Source organism: Globicephala melas, chromosome 9 (genome assembly GCF_963455315.2).
Source record: "Globicephala melas chromosome 9, mGloMel1.2, whole genome shotgun sequence".
NCBI lineage: Eukaryota > Metazoa > Chordata > Mammalia > Artiodactyla > Delphinidae > Globicephala > Globicephala melas.
The window spans coordinates 60304967-60319984 of NC_083322.1; the positions used below are offsets into that span (position 1 = coordinate 60304967).

Genomic DNA, 15018 nt, shown 5'->3' on the forward strand with positions numbered 1-15018 from the left:
AGCATGGTGCCTGGAATATAGAGTATGTATTGAGTCTACCAAGTCAATCGCATATATAAATGAATGATTAATAAAGGACTATGGGACTATGAAAACACTCACTAAAATATTTATTCGTTATTGGGGCTGAGATTAATAAGTTTTTTTGTTTTTCTCTTTGCCTACCTTTTTTTCCCTGGGTTTTTGTCAATGAATAAGTACTTCTTTTATGCTTAAAAAAAAAAGTGTAAAAAGTCACAGAGTAAGACTTAATTTAGTTAGGAAGAAATTTTTAGATTTTAAAGGAAAAGATTTCTACATGTACTGTAGCAACTTTGCCTCTATTTGTCATGATCAGCTGTTTCCTAGCCATAATTTGAACTAATTTAAGTGCATACTAACCTGCTACGTTAAAAAAAAAAAAAAAAAAGGGTTTCCCCACCCTCTCCGCCCCGTCTGCACCATAGACTTTGGAATTAAGACAGTAAGTTTCTGAATCATCCCACCTTGCATGGGAAGCAGGGACAGTGTAAATGGGGAGACGAACCCCTGGGAACACTTAACAGAGCAAGATTCTAGTGCCACTTGTAATTCTGAAATGGTGAAAACATTATAGATGAGGATGTTAGGCTCTTTGATTTTTATGTTTGTTTTGGTTCTTGTTTGAAGAGGTATGTATTTTATGTCAGCTAACGTCAATTTTGTAGTTATAATTTGAGGAACAGTTTAGTTGCTTTTAAAAAGTAACATTTCTTTCTCAGTTACACTCAATTCTCTTGTCTAGAAAAGGCAATGACCTACTACGGCAAAGAAGCAAGAGTGCCACCTAGTGGCATTTTTCTAAACATGCACATGGTTCTCAGGAACTGGAAGGAGCTCAAGAAAGTCAGAGAGGCAATATGGTGGAGAATGGCTCCCTGACCTAACATTCCTTACCAGTTTCAGTGCACTGAATTGCAAAGGCGCCTTCCTATCTAGGATTTTAGATTTCAGAAATTTGGCGATTTTGGTCAGCATGGGAAAGATATCCTGAATTACTAATTATCACTACCTTGTGTTATGAAATATAAGGTTCTTTGGAGATCGAACATTGATCTCTCATAGCATCATTTAGAATACAGCCAAAATCGTCTGGTTTCAGGGAGCTGTTGTCCTCTCTGCATTCACTTATTCAATCGTTTAATGAACATTTAATGGGTACCTCTAATTTCCAGGAACTTGCAGGCACCAAGAAGATAGAAATGAATAAGTTACGTTCTCCAGCTGGGGAGAAGCTCATAATCTATCATGGGCTACTGCACTGCATGATCTGTTGTTAACTTAGCACCACCACCATCCCCTTTAAGGTCTCCTCTCAGAATTCCCTTCCCTGGGATGTGGAGCTGCCTATAAGAGGAAGTTGCTGGAGATTTGGAAGGCGGAAGAGGAAGAGAAGCTGTAATCTCCACTGGCAGCTGCAGCCGGACTCATGAGCAGATGAGAGATGCACAGCAGCTCCCTGGGGAGCTCTTGGGGACCACCCGTGTGGCTGCTGCGCCCTGAGGCTGTGAGAGTGCTTCTCCGAGATCCTTAAGAGTCGCAGCAGCTTCCTGGTGAGTTGTTACTTTGGGCCAGATCTTCTTCAGTGTCAGCCTCCTTCCTTCCCCTCTGCAGCGGCTTCCCATACTTCATTACTCCCTCAGCTCTTCCTACAGTCAAGTAAGCCCCTAATTCCTGTAGCAAACCCTGTATGCCCAGAAAACATGGAGTGGCTTCTGTTTTCCTGACCAAGCCCTGAGTGATTCAGACACGTTGTGGGATAATCCTACAACATTGCCATAACATAATGCTATAGGAATATATGAAATTTTATGAGAACTACGTAGCAGAACATCCCAGCTTTAGAAGGATCAGGGAAGGCTTCCCAGAAAAATTGGCATCTGAGGTAAGTCTTAACTGTGAAAAGAAATTAGCCAGGTACAAAGGAAAACTTAGAGACTAAAGTATTTAGGGAAGAAAAGCCAGGTTTTAAAAAGACTAGCTAACCAAAATAGAACCATGTTTAAAGGAAAAGAAAAAAAGCCTCAAGGCTACAAGTTATCAAGTTTACAATTAGTGTGTTGATGGAAAATAAAATGGTACTTTTCTCACACAATTATCATTTCTGTAAAGATACTTACAGATTTGTAGATATCAATGTGGCAAAATGTAGTAGTGTTGTTGGGTACTTTATTCACCCCATCCCCTCCCTTAACCAGATTGGCTCACTGAATTCCCCAGCTGCTGTGAAAGCTCTCCACTACAGCTCACAAGGCAGCCTTCTCCAGAGAATTGCCCTCAGCTGGTGAGTATTCCCTAGCCTGGAAGTGCCTGAAAGGTTTTGCCTTCCTCCAAGGGCATCCCTGGGCAAGGGCTGACTGATACAGGCAGGCAAAAACCTGGCCCCATGCCTAAAGGTAGGATAATTTTGTAAAGCCTTTTACTATCCCCACGGGAACAAACTAAGAATGGACGTTAGCAGAACTTCATCTTTGCTTAGCTTTTCCCACTGTCCTATCCTCTGCTTTTCTCACGTCCTGATGTGTTCTGGAACTATACACAGTTTACAATTGCTTGAGCGGGAAAGGTGAAGCATGGGTGCGGCCAAATCGTGCCAGGACTTCTTGTATGCTGTGCAAAGGGAGTTTGAACTTTATCTACTAGGACCATGGCCTTCAGATTTTTGAACGTGCACACCATCTGTAAAAAAAAATTAGAGCATGCTGTATGTATATATTTAATTATTAATGTACTAACATGTTGTACATTTTTAAAATGGTGTACAGAAACAGAAATTTTAAAGGGAAAATTTTAAATAGAAATTCTATTTTTTTTGTACCAAATAGACCACCTTGCATCCTGCTTTAGGTGACATGTGCCACTTTGGGGGCCATGGAGGCAGGGAGGAAGGTTGGTCAGCTCTGCATTTCAGACCCATAATCCCATTAGTCTTCTCATCTCTAGGCCGATGATGTGTAGCTGTCGCTCTTGGCTAGAATAGGTCTCCAATGCCTGCTCTTGAGAAAGGAGGGAGCAGAGATTGCAGGACTACCCTATTCCCTCTTCTGATGGGCGTCTTGCCTAAGATGATGCCCACCTCCCCTGACCCCTGCCAACACACACAGTCAAGCAGCTCTTTACCAGCATTTCCAGTGATAAAACCTAAACAGTACAGACGTAGGAGATGGGGATGGAAAAATCAACCCTCCCACCCCCCACCAAAAACACACATGCAGGGGCTTCCCTGGTGGCGCAGTGGTTGAGAGTCCGCCTGCCGATGCAGGGGACACGGGTTCGTGCACCGGTCCGGCAGGATCCCACATGCCACGGAGCGGCTGGGCCCGTGAGCCGCTCCGGAGCCTGTGCTCCGCAACGGGAGAGGCCACAACAGTGAGAGGCCCGTGTACCGCCAAAAAAAAAAAAAAAAAAAAAAAAAAAAATAGTGGGTACTTCTCAGGGTTGTTATAGAGACCTAGCATGGGTTTTAGATCAGGGTTAGACTCACAGTGAGTCACCAGTACAGGTTAGCTCGTGTTATGGGTAAAAAGTCTTTTAGCTGGATTAGAATACACTGAGATGAGGCAGGGCTCGCTAGAGTGGGTGATCATATAACTGACAGTTTGTGTAGATTTTATTGCTCAAAAGGCAAATAAAATCAGATTGGGGTTGTCCACATTCCTTCTTACCTTTGAATATGAGAGATCTTAACCTTTTAAGAACACACTCTGTACAGGTACATTTAGGAATACGGATCACAGAGGAGGAAGATAGAAGGTTCAGGAAAAAATACATCTATAGCTCATACTGGCCTGAACAAGAACCATATGCTGTTAGCAAGTTAAAACTGTTCGTTTATTACCTATCGCAAACTGTGGAGCTTCTGTGCTTGGATTTATTCTGTGAAATGAATGTGTCATTTCTCCAATTTGGCATAAAAGTTTGTCTGCATTACCACGTTTGAGAAAAATCATAAAATGTCTGAAGAGAAAATCATGTGTCTTGGCTGTCACCTTGTGGTCTTATGTATTATATTAGCCCTCAGAAATCAAATATTTTATACTGCAACAACCAATTTCTAAAATACACTAATAATTTGAGTATGACTTTTTCCCTAGCATTACTGAAAATCCTCCAAGTTGCAAAGAGGACTATAAATTAATTTTTGGCATCCGTTTACTGGCTAGCTAGGGCCTGAGATCAGGTAAGAATTCACATAAGATCTAGATCACATAAAATCTAAATTGAACTAAGTAATGTGTGCTTCTTTGTGTTCAGAACAAATTTTTTGAAAAATTTTTTTAAAAGAAATTCTCTTATGCTTAAATTAGTAGGTATGTTAAATAACTTCTGGACTATCCATTAAATGGAGTATATAATCCCATTTAAAATAGAGAATTAGAGAAAAATCTCAGAATTATATTTTTTCCATGCACATAATTATTTTCTCTACCCTAATCCTTTGAAAGGTAACACAGAGTAGGGGTTAAGTTCAAAGCCCCTAAAATTCTTGAACCTGGGATCAAATACCCCACTCTGGTTACTTATTAGCTATGTGAACTGGGGCATGTAGCCTGACACCTCTCCCCCACACTCCGCATCTATAGAATGCGGATGAGCTCAATGGTATACACCTCACAGGATTATAGCTCTGAGAGCAGTCTTAAGCATTCAGGAAGGGTGACCTTTGGTTCTGGGTAACCAAAATTAGGACGGCATGAGTTAACTTAACTTTATTGCTAGAAATCAGCCTTCCCCCGTGAAAGCGTTCCCCACTTCCACCAGCTCTCTCACTCCTGCCTCCTCCTGGCCACACAGTGATGTTGTACCTGTTGCTGATCCTTGAGGGGCAGTTTTCTGCTGGAACCTCTGGGGGAGGGCCCTCAAAATGACTGGTGAGCAGGGTGTCAGAATTGCTACCCACCAGGGTTTGCTGTATGCCTCCCATCCTTTCCTTTTCAAAGAGGAGTATGTGTTTTGTTGTTGTTATTTTATTCCTCTTCTATTGTATATTGAACAGGTAGGGAGCAGGTAAATTTTCTTATAAGTTTATGAAGAGGAGCCACCTTGTACATCAGCCCATCACCCAGAAATCCTCAACTCTGGGCATATGGCCATGACAAGATGGAATTCTTGGGTTGTCACTCTTGAAAATCACTCTTGATGATTGTATTTTGTGTGTATGAAAGATAGTGAACTATTTGGTGACTGAAGGGTGGATTTGGGGAGTCATTAGTACTGTTCTCCAAATACATATATTTCATTTCCCTTTCTGGTACATGCAACCTTGAAGTTAGGAGTGGTCAGGTGACTTGCTTTGGCCCATAAAATGTAAGGAAAAGTGATGTATCTCTGCAGGTGGAAGCTCTAAGTCACGGTACATGAGTCACCACTGTCTTTATCCCCTGCCTTGCTGGTCTTGGAAGTATGTGTCAAGATTGTGTCTCCATCAGCTGAGTCCCAGAGTGATTATAACCCCCTCAACAATGAGCAGAGCCCCCCCAGAGACCCAGATGAACATACAGTTTGAGCAAGAAATAACTTTTGTTGTGGTAATGCACTGAAAATTTGGGATTGTTTTCTCATCATCTAACCTAGCCCTTTACAGAAAATGATTAGCGTCACTGGCTCGCCTGGGAGGTAACCCATCTCTCCCTGCTTCTGCTCCCAACTCAACTCTAGAGAAGCCCCTTTCCCCCAGTTCCTAATTCACAGCTGAGACCCGGGCTGTACTTTCATGCTGGTATTGGGAAGGTAGTCTGGAAAGACCACAAAGACTCTAGAGCCAATCTGTCTGGCTAACTTGGGGCTCCACCACTTAGTAATTAGCTGAATGATTTGGGCAAGTGACTTAACCTGTGTAAAATAGACATAATAGTGCTTACCTGTGCCAGCTACTATGACTGTGTGAGAAACCATCTCAAAATGTAATGGTGTCCAACAACCATTTATTAGGCTCATGGATTGATGAGTCAGGAATTTGGATGGAGCATAGCAGGGATGGCTTATCTCTGCTCCCCATGAAGGGGGCCTCAGCTGGAAGGCTCAGACTAGGAGCTGGAATCATCTGGGGGTTCACTCACCCCACCCCTGGTGATTGACATTGACCGAGACCATGGCTGGGGCTGTCAGCCCTCTTACACATGGCCTCTCCGTGTGGCCCGGGCTTCCTTACGACACACATCGAGAGAGAGAAAGCAGAGGCCGATTCGCCTTTTGTGACCTATCCTCAGAGGTCACTTTCTAGTAGATTCTACCAGTCAAGGCAATCATAAAATTCTTCCCAGGCTCAAGAAGAGGGGAAGCACACTGCTTCTTCAAGGGCGCAGCAAGTCTCTGGCAGTCTGTGAGACCAGAAATACTGCTGTGGCCACTTTTAGAAAATAAAATCTGCCACGCTTCCTCAGAATGAGGGTTAACTCACTAAATGAGCTAACGCAATAAAGTACTACAACAGTTGGTAGGTACGTGCTTGATGTTGTGATTTATCCACTGCACAGGCTTAGAGCCATATGGAACTGCCTCCCTGTGGCCGGCTTTCCCCCACCATGGGGACCCACTCCAAGACTCAAGACCAAACTAAGGCAACCCCAAGGCAGGAGGAATCGAGGAGAAGGCTCTGAGGCTTCAACAAGGTGTTCACACAGTGGTCTGACACCAGCAGGCCCAAGGTTAGTTCCTTTTTCTATTTTCCTTGTAAAGGATTTAAGAAGCTTTGAGGCCTTATTTAACTAAGATCATATTCTTGCATAGGTACAGCTGTGCTTTTACAGCTAAAGATCTGCAAGAAAATGTTAAAACTATTGAAAACAGCAGTAGGATTGAGGTGTTTCTAATATTTCACTTTTTTAATGGAAATACATCTTGCTATCAAAACTATAAAGTAAGTTTTCTACAGTATTAAGGTGAAAAAAATCTTTTAAATTGAAGCATGGTTGATTTACAATATTAGTGTCAGGTGTACAGCAAAGTGATTCAATTATATATATATATATATGTACATTCTCATATACATATGTTTCAGATTCTTTTCCATTATAGGTTATTACAAGATATTGAATATAGTTCCCTGTGCTATACAGTAAATCATTGTTATTTATTTTCTATATAGTGGTGTATATATGTTAATACCTAATTTATCCCTTCCCCTCCCCCTTTTTCCTTTGGTAACCCTAAGTCTGTTTTCTATGTCTGTGAGTCTTTCTGTTTTGTAAATAAGTTCATTTGTATTATTTTAAAGATTCCACATATAAGTGATATCACACAGTGTTTATCTTTCTGTTTGACTTACTTCACTCAGTATGATAATCTCTAGGTCCATCCATGTTGCTGCAAATATCACTATTGCATTAAGAAAAACAAACAAACAACTCTAAAAGGGCACATCATCCACTAAGGTGTGCGAATGAGGTTGAAAAGGCAGGACAAGATCAGCTAAGAATCTTTTAGTTTCTGCTGAAGGGATTGGATTATATGTTGGTAACAGTGCTGTGTGGATTAGAAACCACATGCCTCCTTAGCACTGAGTCATCAATATCAGAAAAGTCCAGGAAAGCAGGCTTGGCCTGTATGTAGCTGCTAAGTCATGTGCACATGTCCCAGTGGCTACAGTTTCTTCAGCTACTTTAGTTGCAGAAGAAAAGGCTCACTTTAGACCATGTGCCTAGCACATTATGTAGGTCTCACAGGCAGTTTGTCATCTAGTGAGTTGCTGCAGTCATGGTTGACCTGCAGGACTGAGTATCTCTACTGTCAAACTTTTGGGTGGTATCTAAAACCACACCAGATCACAGAGTCACTAAAGTTAAAAATCTGAAGCCCAAGCTCATACCCTCAAAAACTGGTAGTTTGTGGTTTACGGCATACCTTAATCTTGCAGTGCACCCTGGGTAATCACTATCAGCTAAGTCTCCCAAGCATTTCTGGTGTCACTTAGCTTGGCCGGGTGAGGCTGCACCATGAATGGACATGCCTGGCATCAAATTATGCCGGGTTTAAGCAATTCAAGCACTTACAAATACAAGATTATCATTAACAGTCACCCAATATTAATTAATGACATTTCCTCAGCTTTCTAGAGACTTTAAAAAATTTATTTTATTGAAGTATTTATAATATTGTGTTAATTTCTGCTGTACAGAAAAGTGATTCAGTTATACATATATATATTAATACATTATTCTTCATATCCTTTTTCATTCTGGTTTATCACAGGATATTGAAGATAATTCCCTTGTTTATCCATTCTATATAAATAGTTTGCATCTGCTAACCCCAAACTCCCAGTGCATCCCTCCCCTACCTCCTACCTCCCTCCCCCTTGGAAACCACAAGTCTGTTCTCTGTCTGTGAGTCTGTTTCTGTTTTGTAGATAAGTTCATTTGTGTCATATTTTAGATTCCACATGTAACTTATATCATATAGTATTTGTCTTTCTGATTTCATTTAGTATAATCTCCAGGTCCATCCATGTTGCTGGAAATGGCATTATTTCATTCTTTTTTTATGACTAATGTTCCATTGTATATAAGTACCACATCTTCTTTATCCATTCCTCTGTTGATGGACATTTAGGTTGTTTTCATGTCTTGGCTATTGTGAATAGTGCTGCTTTGAACATTGGGGTGCATGTACCTTTTCAAATTAGTTTTGTCTGGGTTTATGCCCAGGAGTGGATTGCTGGGTCATATGGTAGTTCTACTTTTAGTTTTTCAAGGACCCTCCATACTGTTCTCCATAGCGGCTGCACCAATTTACATTCCCACCAACAGTGTAGGAGGGTTCCCTACTCTCCACACCCTCTCCAGAATTTGTTTGTAGACTTTTTAATGATGACCATTCTGACCAGAGTGAGGTGGTCCCTTATTGTAGTTTTTATTTGCATTTCTCTAATAACCAGCGACGACGTTGAGCACCTTTCCATGTGCCTGTTGGCCATCTCTATGTCTTGCTTGGAGAAATGTCTATTTAGGTCTTCTGCCCATTATTCAGTTGGGTTTTTTTGTTGTTGCTGAGTTGTATGAGCTGCTTATTTTGGAAATTAAACCCTTGTCCGTCACATCATTTGCAAATATTTTCTCCCATTCTGTAGGTTGTCTGTTTCATGGTTTCCTTTGCTGTACAAAAGCCTGCGCATTTGATTAGGTCCCATTTGTTTACTTTTGCTTTTATTTCTATTGCTTTGGGAGACTGACCTAAGATAACATTGGTACGATTTATGTCAGAGAATGTTTAGACTTTTTAAAAATAAGTGAAGGCCAACAGGTAGGCTTAAACAGTCCCCAACTTCCAACTTACCAGCGAAATTCCTGGGCTACTCACTCTTCCCATGAAGCATTCTTTTATTTACCTGTGCCTCAGCAGTTTCCTCTTCAGAAATTTGTAATAACTAAATTCATCTTTAAAATATATTTCAAAATCCTGTCCCTAAATAACCAATGAGCAGTCAAATGAAATTCCACCTGTTCATTGAATGTTTCCTTGTTATAGCTTCTCTTCTTCCAACTAGTTTTGGAATGCTTTTTCCTTTTATCAGAAATGCCTGGCTCTAGAACAGGGCTTGGCAAGGTATGGCCAATGGGCCAAATCCAGCCCACTGCCTGTTTTTATAAAGTTTTAATACAACACAACCATGCCCATAGGTTTGCATATGGCCTTGCCCATTAGTTTCCATACTGTCTGTGGCTGCTTTTGCACCATTATGGCAGAGCTGAACAGTTCCAAGAGAGGTCTGCAAAGCCGAAAATATTTACTGTCTAGCCCTGAAAAAGTTTGCTGACTCGTGCTTTACAACGATAGTTCCAGAAGAGACACTGGCGCAACAGAAAAAAATATAAATTACTATCCCTGGATGAAAAATGTTGTCTGCCATATCAGTAAGCAAAGGATATTGCAGCCATCAAGCCATCAGCCACCTGTCACTGTGCACCCTGAGGGGATTCAGGATGGAGAAAAGTAGGATATTGGCCCTAGACAGTTAAGATGCATACCAAAGGAATGACTTCCATTAGCCCAGACTCTTGCCTCTTCCTATACAGAGAAATGCACTAAATTCATTAACCTGAGATGTTTGGTTTTAACAGTAATCTTTTGATGTTCTGGACTACCTGGTCTTTGTTGCAAAAACTATATATCCTGGCTCCTCCCTTACCTCTGCGGACCAGTCCCTCAGAACAATCTGAGAGGCTGTCTTCTGGGCTTAAGTTAAGTTTTATTTGGCAGATTTTCTGATGACTTAATTCTCAACTTTTAGGCTGTGCAGTTTTCAGTCAACATATCTTACAAAATAGAGCTGTCAAAGTCTTACAAAGGACTGACCTCTCCAGAGTGTAACTAGCCAGCTGTTAGGAATGCAGAAAGAACTAAGGGAGGAGGTCAGAGGAGGACCACACGCAGATGAGGCAAGGCCTGGAAGGAGGCCCCGCTGGCATGAGACCCCAAAGCCCTCTCCAGTAGCTCTGCCAGGAAAGGGCGTGTGAGGCTTCCCAAACATCAGACTGTTTCCCCTTTCCTAGCTCACTCTCTTATTGTGATACAGTGAAAGCTGTTCAGTTTCTAGCTACCTCTGATGAGGGGGCTATATGAATATAAATGACTAGAGCAATGTTTCAGATTTAAGACTTTTATTTTTTCACACCCAAGCAAGCCTGGGCCGTTGACCCTTCCTGCCCCCAAGCCCCCTACCCTTCACAATGAGAAGAAATGTTTGCTTTCACTCCAGGGCTCAAGGAATACCTAAGCTTTGGCAGTGGCCTTGTAATGGGTCAGAGTGCGGGCGGAAGGGTCCGTGGCGCTAGTCCACCTGGGCATCCAGTAATGAGGCAGCCAGTCGGCGCGGCCCGGGTAGTGGCGTTCAAAGATCTGACGGTAGTAATAGCCTTCTTTCGTTTTGGGAGTATTGACGGCAAATTTTTGGGCTGCGCTTGCCATCACCGCATCATCAACCTGCAAGAATAACAAGATAGAAGCGAAATGGTTTTTTAACCGGCATGGAAATACTTGTATTTAATCTGGCTTCACAAAAACAGAAAACAAAAAGAGAAAAGGCATGAATGTATATTGTGTGAGAGACTCTTTGGATCACTTAGAAAATGCTAAAATACCCTAATATACATAGCTGCAGTGACCTTTAAGGAACATTCACATGCATACTTCTTCTAAGTGGTGGCTCTAAGTGTTTGATTCATTTGTGCCTAATAACATCTGGCACCCAACAGGTGCCCAAAAATGTGTAAGATGAAAGCCAGGGGGCTTCCCTGGTGGCGCAGTGGTTAAGAATCCACCTGCCAATGCAGGGGACACGGGTTCAAGCCCTGGTCCGGGAAGATCCCACATACCGCGGAGCAACTAGGCCAGTGCACCACTACTACTGAGCCCACACTCTAGAGCCCATGTCCCACAACTACTGAGCCCGCGTGCTACAACTGAAGCCTGCACGCCTAGAGCCCGTGCCCTGCAACGAGAAGCCACCGCAATGAGAAGCCCGCGCACCACAACGAATAGCCCCCACTCGCTGCAACTAAAAAGAAAGCCCATTCTCAGCAATGAAGACCCAACGCAGCCAAAAATAAATAAAATAGATAAATTAAAAAAAAAAAGTCAGTGATGACTGGTAAGTCTCCTCTCTATTCTAGATGCCACTTTATTCTTACAGAATTCTTTAAAAGAAGTATTGTTTACAGGGCATCTCTCCTGCAGACACAAACATTTAAATTAAATACAAAATGAACAGTGATTACTCCTCTGCACCCAAATTATCCTATTCCAGAAAATAGTTTTAAAGACATGATACCTGATGGTCAATGTATTCCTGTAAAATCCTAAACCAGGAATTCTTAACTGAGGTTATTCCATCACTGAAGGCTTCTTTTGGTCGCCAGAGAATCTCTTTAGGTATCAGATTGGAGTCCTCAAAGGTCTCTCTCAGAAGATGTTTTTCTATCCCGTTCTGACATGAAAACAAAAGGAGTGTCAGTGAAAGTTCTAAATATAACCAGTATCAGTGGTTTTTTGACAGTTTTTATCTTGATTCACCCACCTTGGGGGTTTTCATATTTGGTGGCAGAGACATGTAATAGGAAGAAAATCGATGATCCAGGAAGGGGACTCTCAGTTCAAGGCTTAAAAAGGAAAAGAAGAAAATCTAAATCAAAATGGATATTTAGTGCCTGTCTGTTTAGATTCAGACTTAGTTTCCTAGGAATTCACTTAGCCTCTAAGTAATGTTAACATTATAAAGTCATTTTTATAATCCTAAGTAACTGCCCTACGCTAATGCATGAATACAAAAACCTTCATTCAGAGTACACATTACATCATCTAGGGAATGAAACAAACTACTGGAGAATAATTACTTTTACTTTCCCTTCTGTAAACTATTAAATACCTCAAAAATCAGAAAAAGAATGAGTGACCTGATCATTAAGAACGTACTTTGCCTGGACTTTCCTGACTCACAGTTTTTTCTAGGTGAGACCATCTCTCATCCTATTAAAAACAGTAATGCTAATCTGCGGTTATTACCCTATCTGCTTGTCCTAACCAGAGTCCCCAGGATTCAAGAAACAGATGATGTGACCTTGGATGAAACACTGTGGAACGCTGGTTTATACTGAATGTAAGTTATTCATCAGTTAGTAGTAAAAATGTTTGTGTCAGTTCATTCCCCAACCTCATATTATTTTCTAATCTACGTGTGATTTGGTAGAAGCAACTAAAAGAGTTGATACTGGTTGTTTATCACGTACAGTTAAGAGTCTTCAATTCTCCAACATGACCAGCTTTAAAAAGTGAAAACTTTAGCCAACTTTAAGCTAATCAAATCTCTTGCATCTTCGCTTCCCTCTCCCCACACATGGTCCCCACAGCATCAAACTGGCATGGCAGGTGCTCAACGGTCACAACATGAAGGTGTATAATCTTTACTTCTCTTAAAAAAAACTAAAAAAAAAAAGCTGCAAGTGCCTTCCATCTCAGTTGCCCAGAAGTGGGCAAGATGTTGTGCTTTCAAGATGGGAACTCCATCTCAAACCATGTCCTCTCACCATGAGAGGACCTATCCATGTCCTCTCCCCATGACAACAGCACTCTGATTCAGCCTAATCCCTTTGCACCAACAGACAAGCTTCATTTTCTCTATAGAAGGCATACTTTGCAACATATACTAGCTGGAAAGAAAGAAATCGACCACTGAGCCTTTTGTTTTTTGAGGTTATTTTTACAATCGCTTCCTAAAATACCACGTTTACCCATGGGCAGCAGTAGTTCGATCTGCTCGGAGAACATCAAACAAATACAGTTCCTTCAGAAGCCGCTCACTCTCCTCCTCGGCCTTCTCAGGGGAAGGAGCCTAGTTTGCAAACAGAGCTGAAGTTACAAATACACCCACAAGCTTTGCTTCTGGCACATGAAACAGTTTTTATATCTTACTCGTACACATAACTCCAATTCTAAAGGTGGGTAAGACAAAAAGCCCAACAGAGCTTAGGGAAGGGAGTAAATGCTTGATAAAACGTACCTTCCCTCACACCAAGACTGCTACTGCTAGAACAAATAAAATGACATGCTGTACGACAGCCATAAGACCATAGGAGACTAAGAGCAGAAACATGATTCTTAGGCTTAACGAGTTCAAAAAAAGATATTATCTGACACTATTAAGACTTCTTTCTCCCCCCCGAAATACACACACTATCAGATTTCCTGATATGCCTCACAAGATGTTCAAAGTGTTACTGTTATGCCAAAAAAGAAGAGAGAAAATAGGTAAATAATAATTCATACTTTTCTTCCCCTAGGATCAATATCCCTCCATTTGAGAATGCTTACCTTGTGAAAATATATGTAACCCTGTGTAAGTTCATCTGAACCTTCTCCAGAGAAGATCACTACGCTATCCGTGTTCTTCCGAATGTACTTTGAAATTAAGTACATACCTTAAAAAAGTGACAGAAATTATTGTTAATGTCCACATAACCCTCTACCAAAAATGTCTTTTATTTGATTTCTGGAAATGACTGCAAGCTTTGCTATCACACTAGACTCTCTGTTAATATAAAGTAGTTTGCAAAAGAATGACCTTATATCTACAATATCTTTATATGGTACCTATCGTTTTATGTACGTAATCCAAAAGTCGTACTGTTGTGATGAAACACCCCAAAACCCTTCCACAATTTTATATATAGGTTTTAAAATGTTACTGCTTTCAGACCAAGAATGTCTATCTGAAGATTTTGCTAAACAATGTTAAAAATGCTAAAAAATTTTGCTGAACAGTGACTCAAATATCTTAGATGTGATAACTTTCACACCAGTATCACTATAAAAAAATTAAAAGGTAGGGCTTTGGTAGCTTAATTTTTATTTGGGGCTTTTTTTCTGATACCTACTCCCCATTCAGCATATGTCAAATACAGTTAAGAATATTGCATCATTAAAAGGTGCTGGTTGGGGCTTCCCTGGTGGTGCAGTGGTTGAGAGTCTGCCTGCCGATGCAGGGGACACGGGTTCGTGCCCCAGTCCGGGAAGATCCCACATGCTGCGGAGCGGCTGGACTCGTGAGCCATGGCCGCTGAGCCTGCGCGTCCGGAGCCTGTGCTCCGCAACGGGAGAGGCCACAATAGTGAGAGGCCCGCGGTTGGTCCCTGCTCCACATCCCTGTAAACCACTATCTGTTCTTAACTGTTTTTTCATTATCAGCTCCCTAGGGATACTTTTTAGACCTTCTTCCCTAATCTCCTTCACCAACGAAATATCAGTACCAGAAATACCGTATTTCTGCTGATGTGCCGTGGCCCTTTGGAAGGCCAGAAACCACTGTAATACCTAATATTTTTTTGCCCTTCAAGAACTAATTTTTGCTTCCTTGGGAGAGACAGCACCTCTGTACTATTATTGCAAAGTTAGAGCATGAGGATGCAGACCCTAAACTTTGCAATGGAGTCGTGTCAGATTCTGCATCCCTTAAGAGAGGCATATCTAAGCCAGTAGCATATTAGAGGCTCAGCAAAATTAGATCAGTCT

The 15018-nt window shown here is 41.5% G+C and overlaps 1 protein-coding gene and 1 long non-coding RNA gene across 3 annotated transcripts in view; one reads left to right on the forward strand and one right to left on the reverse strand.

Annotated features, from left to right (window-relative positions):
* Positions 1 to 2212: 2212 nt before the first annotated feature.
* On the forward strand, positions 2213 to 14474 carry LOC138842820 (uncharacterized). Its single transcript, XR_011377729.1, has 4 exons — positions 2213 to 2302; positions 6495 to 6665; positions 12539 to 12610; positions 13791 to 14474. It is a non-coding gene; the product is annotated as an uncharacterized lncRNA (long non-coding RNA).
* The window catches only part of ASNS (asparagine synthetase (glutamine-hydrolyzing)), a 115164-nt gene continuing 109506 nt past the window's right edge, over positions 9361 to 15018 (reverse strand). Inside the window, exons 10-14 of one of the 2 annotated variants that reach the window (XM_060304636.2) lie at positions 13822 to 13928; positions 13242 to 13342; positions 12032 to 12113; positions 11786 to 11941; positions 9361 to 10938 (exon numbers count right to left, since the gene is read on the reverse strand). In XM_060304636.2, the coding sequence (XP_060160619.1) occupies positions 10729 to 10938; positions 11786 to 11941; positions 12032 to 12113; positions 13242 to 13342; positions 13822 to 13928 (656 nt within the window). In that variant the 3' untranslated portion in view covers positions 9361 to 10728. The remainder of the gene's footprint in view (positions 10939 to 11785; positions 11942 to 12031; positions 12114 to 13241; positions 13343 to 13821; positions 13929 to 15018) is intronic. The other variant, XM_060304635.2, reaches the window with a different exon arrangement.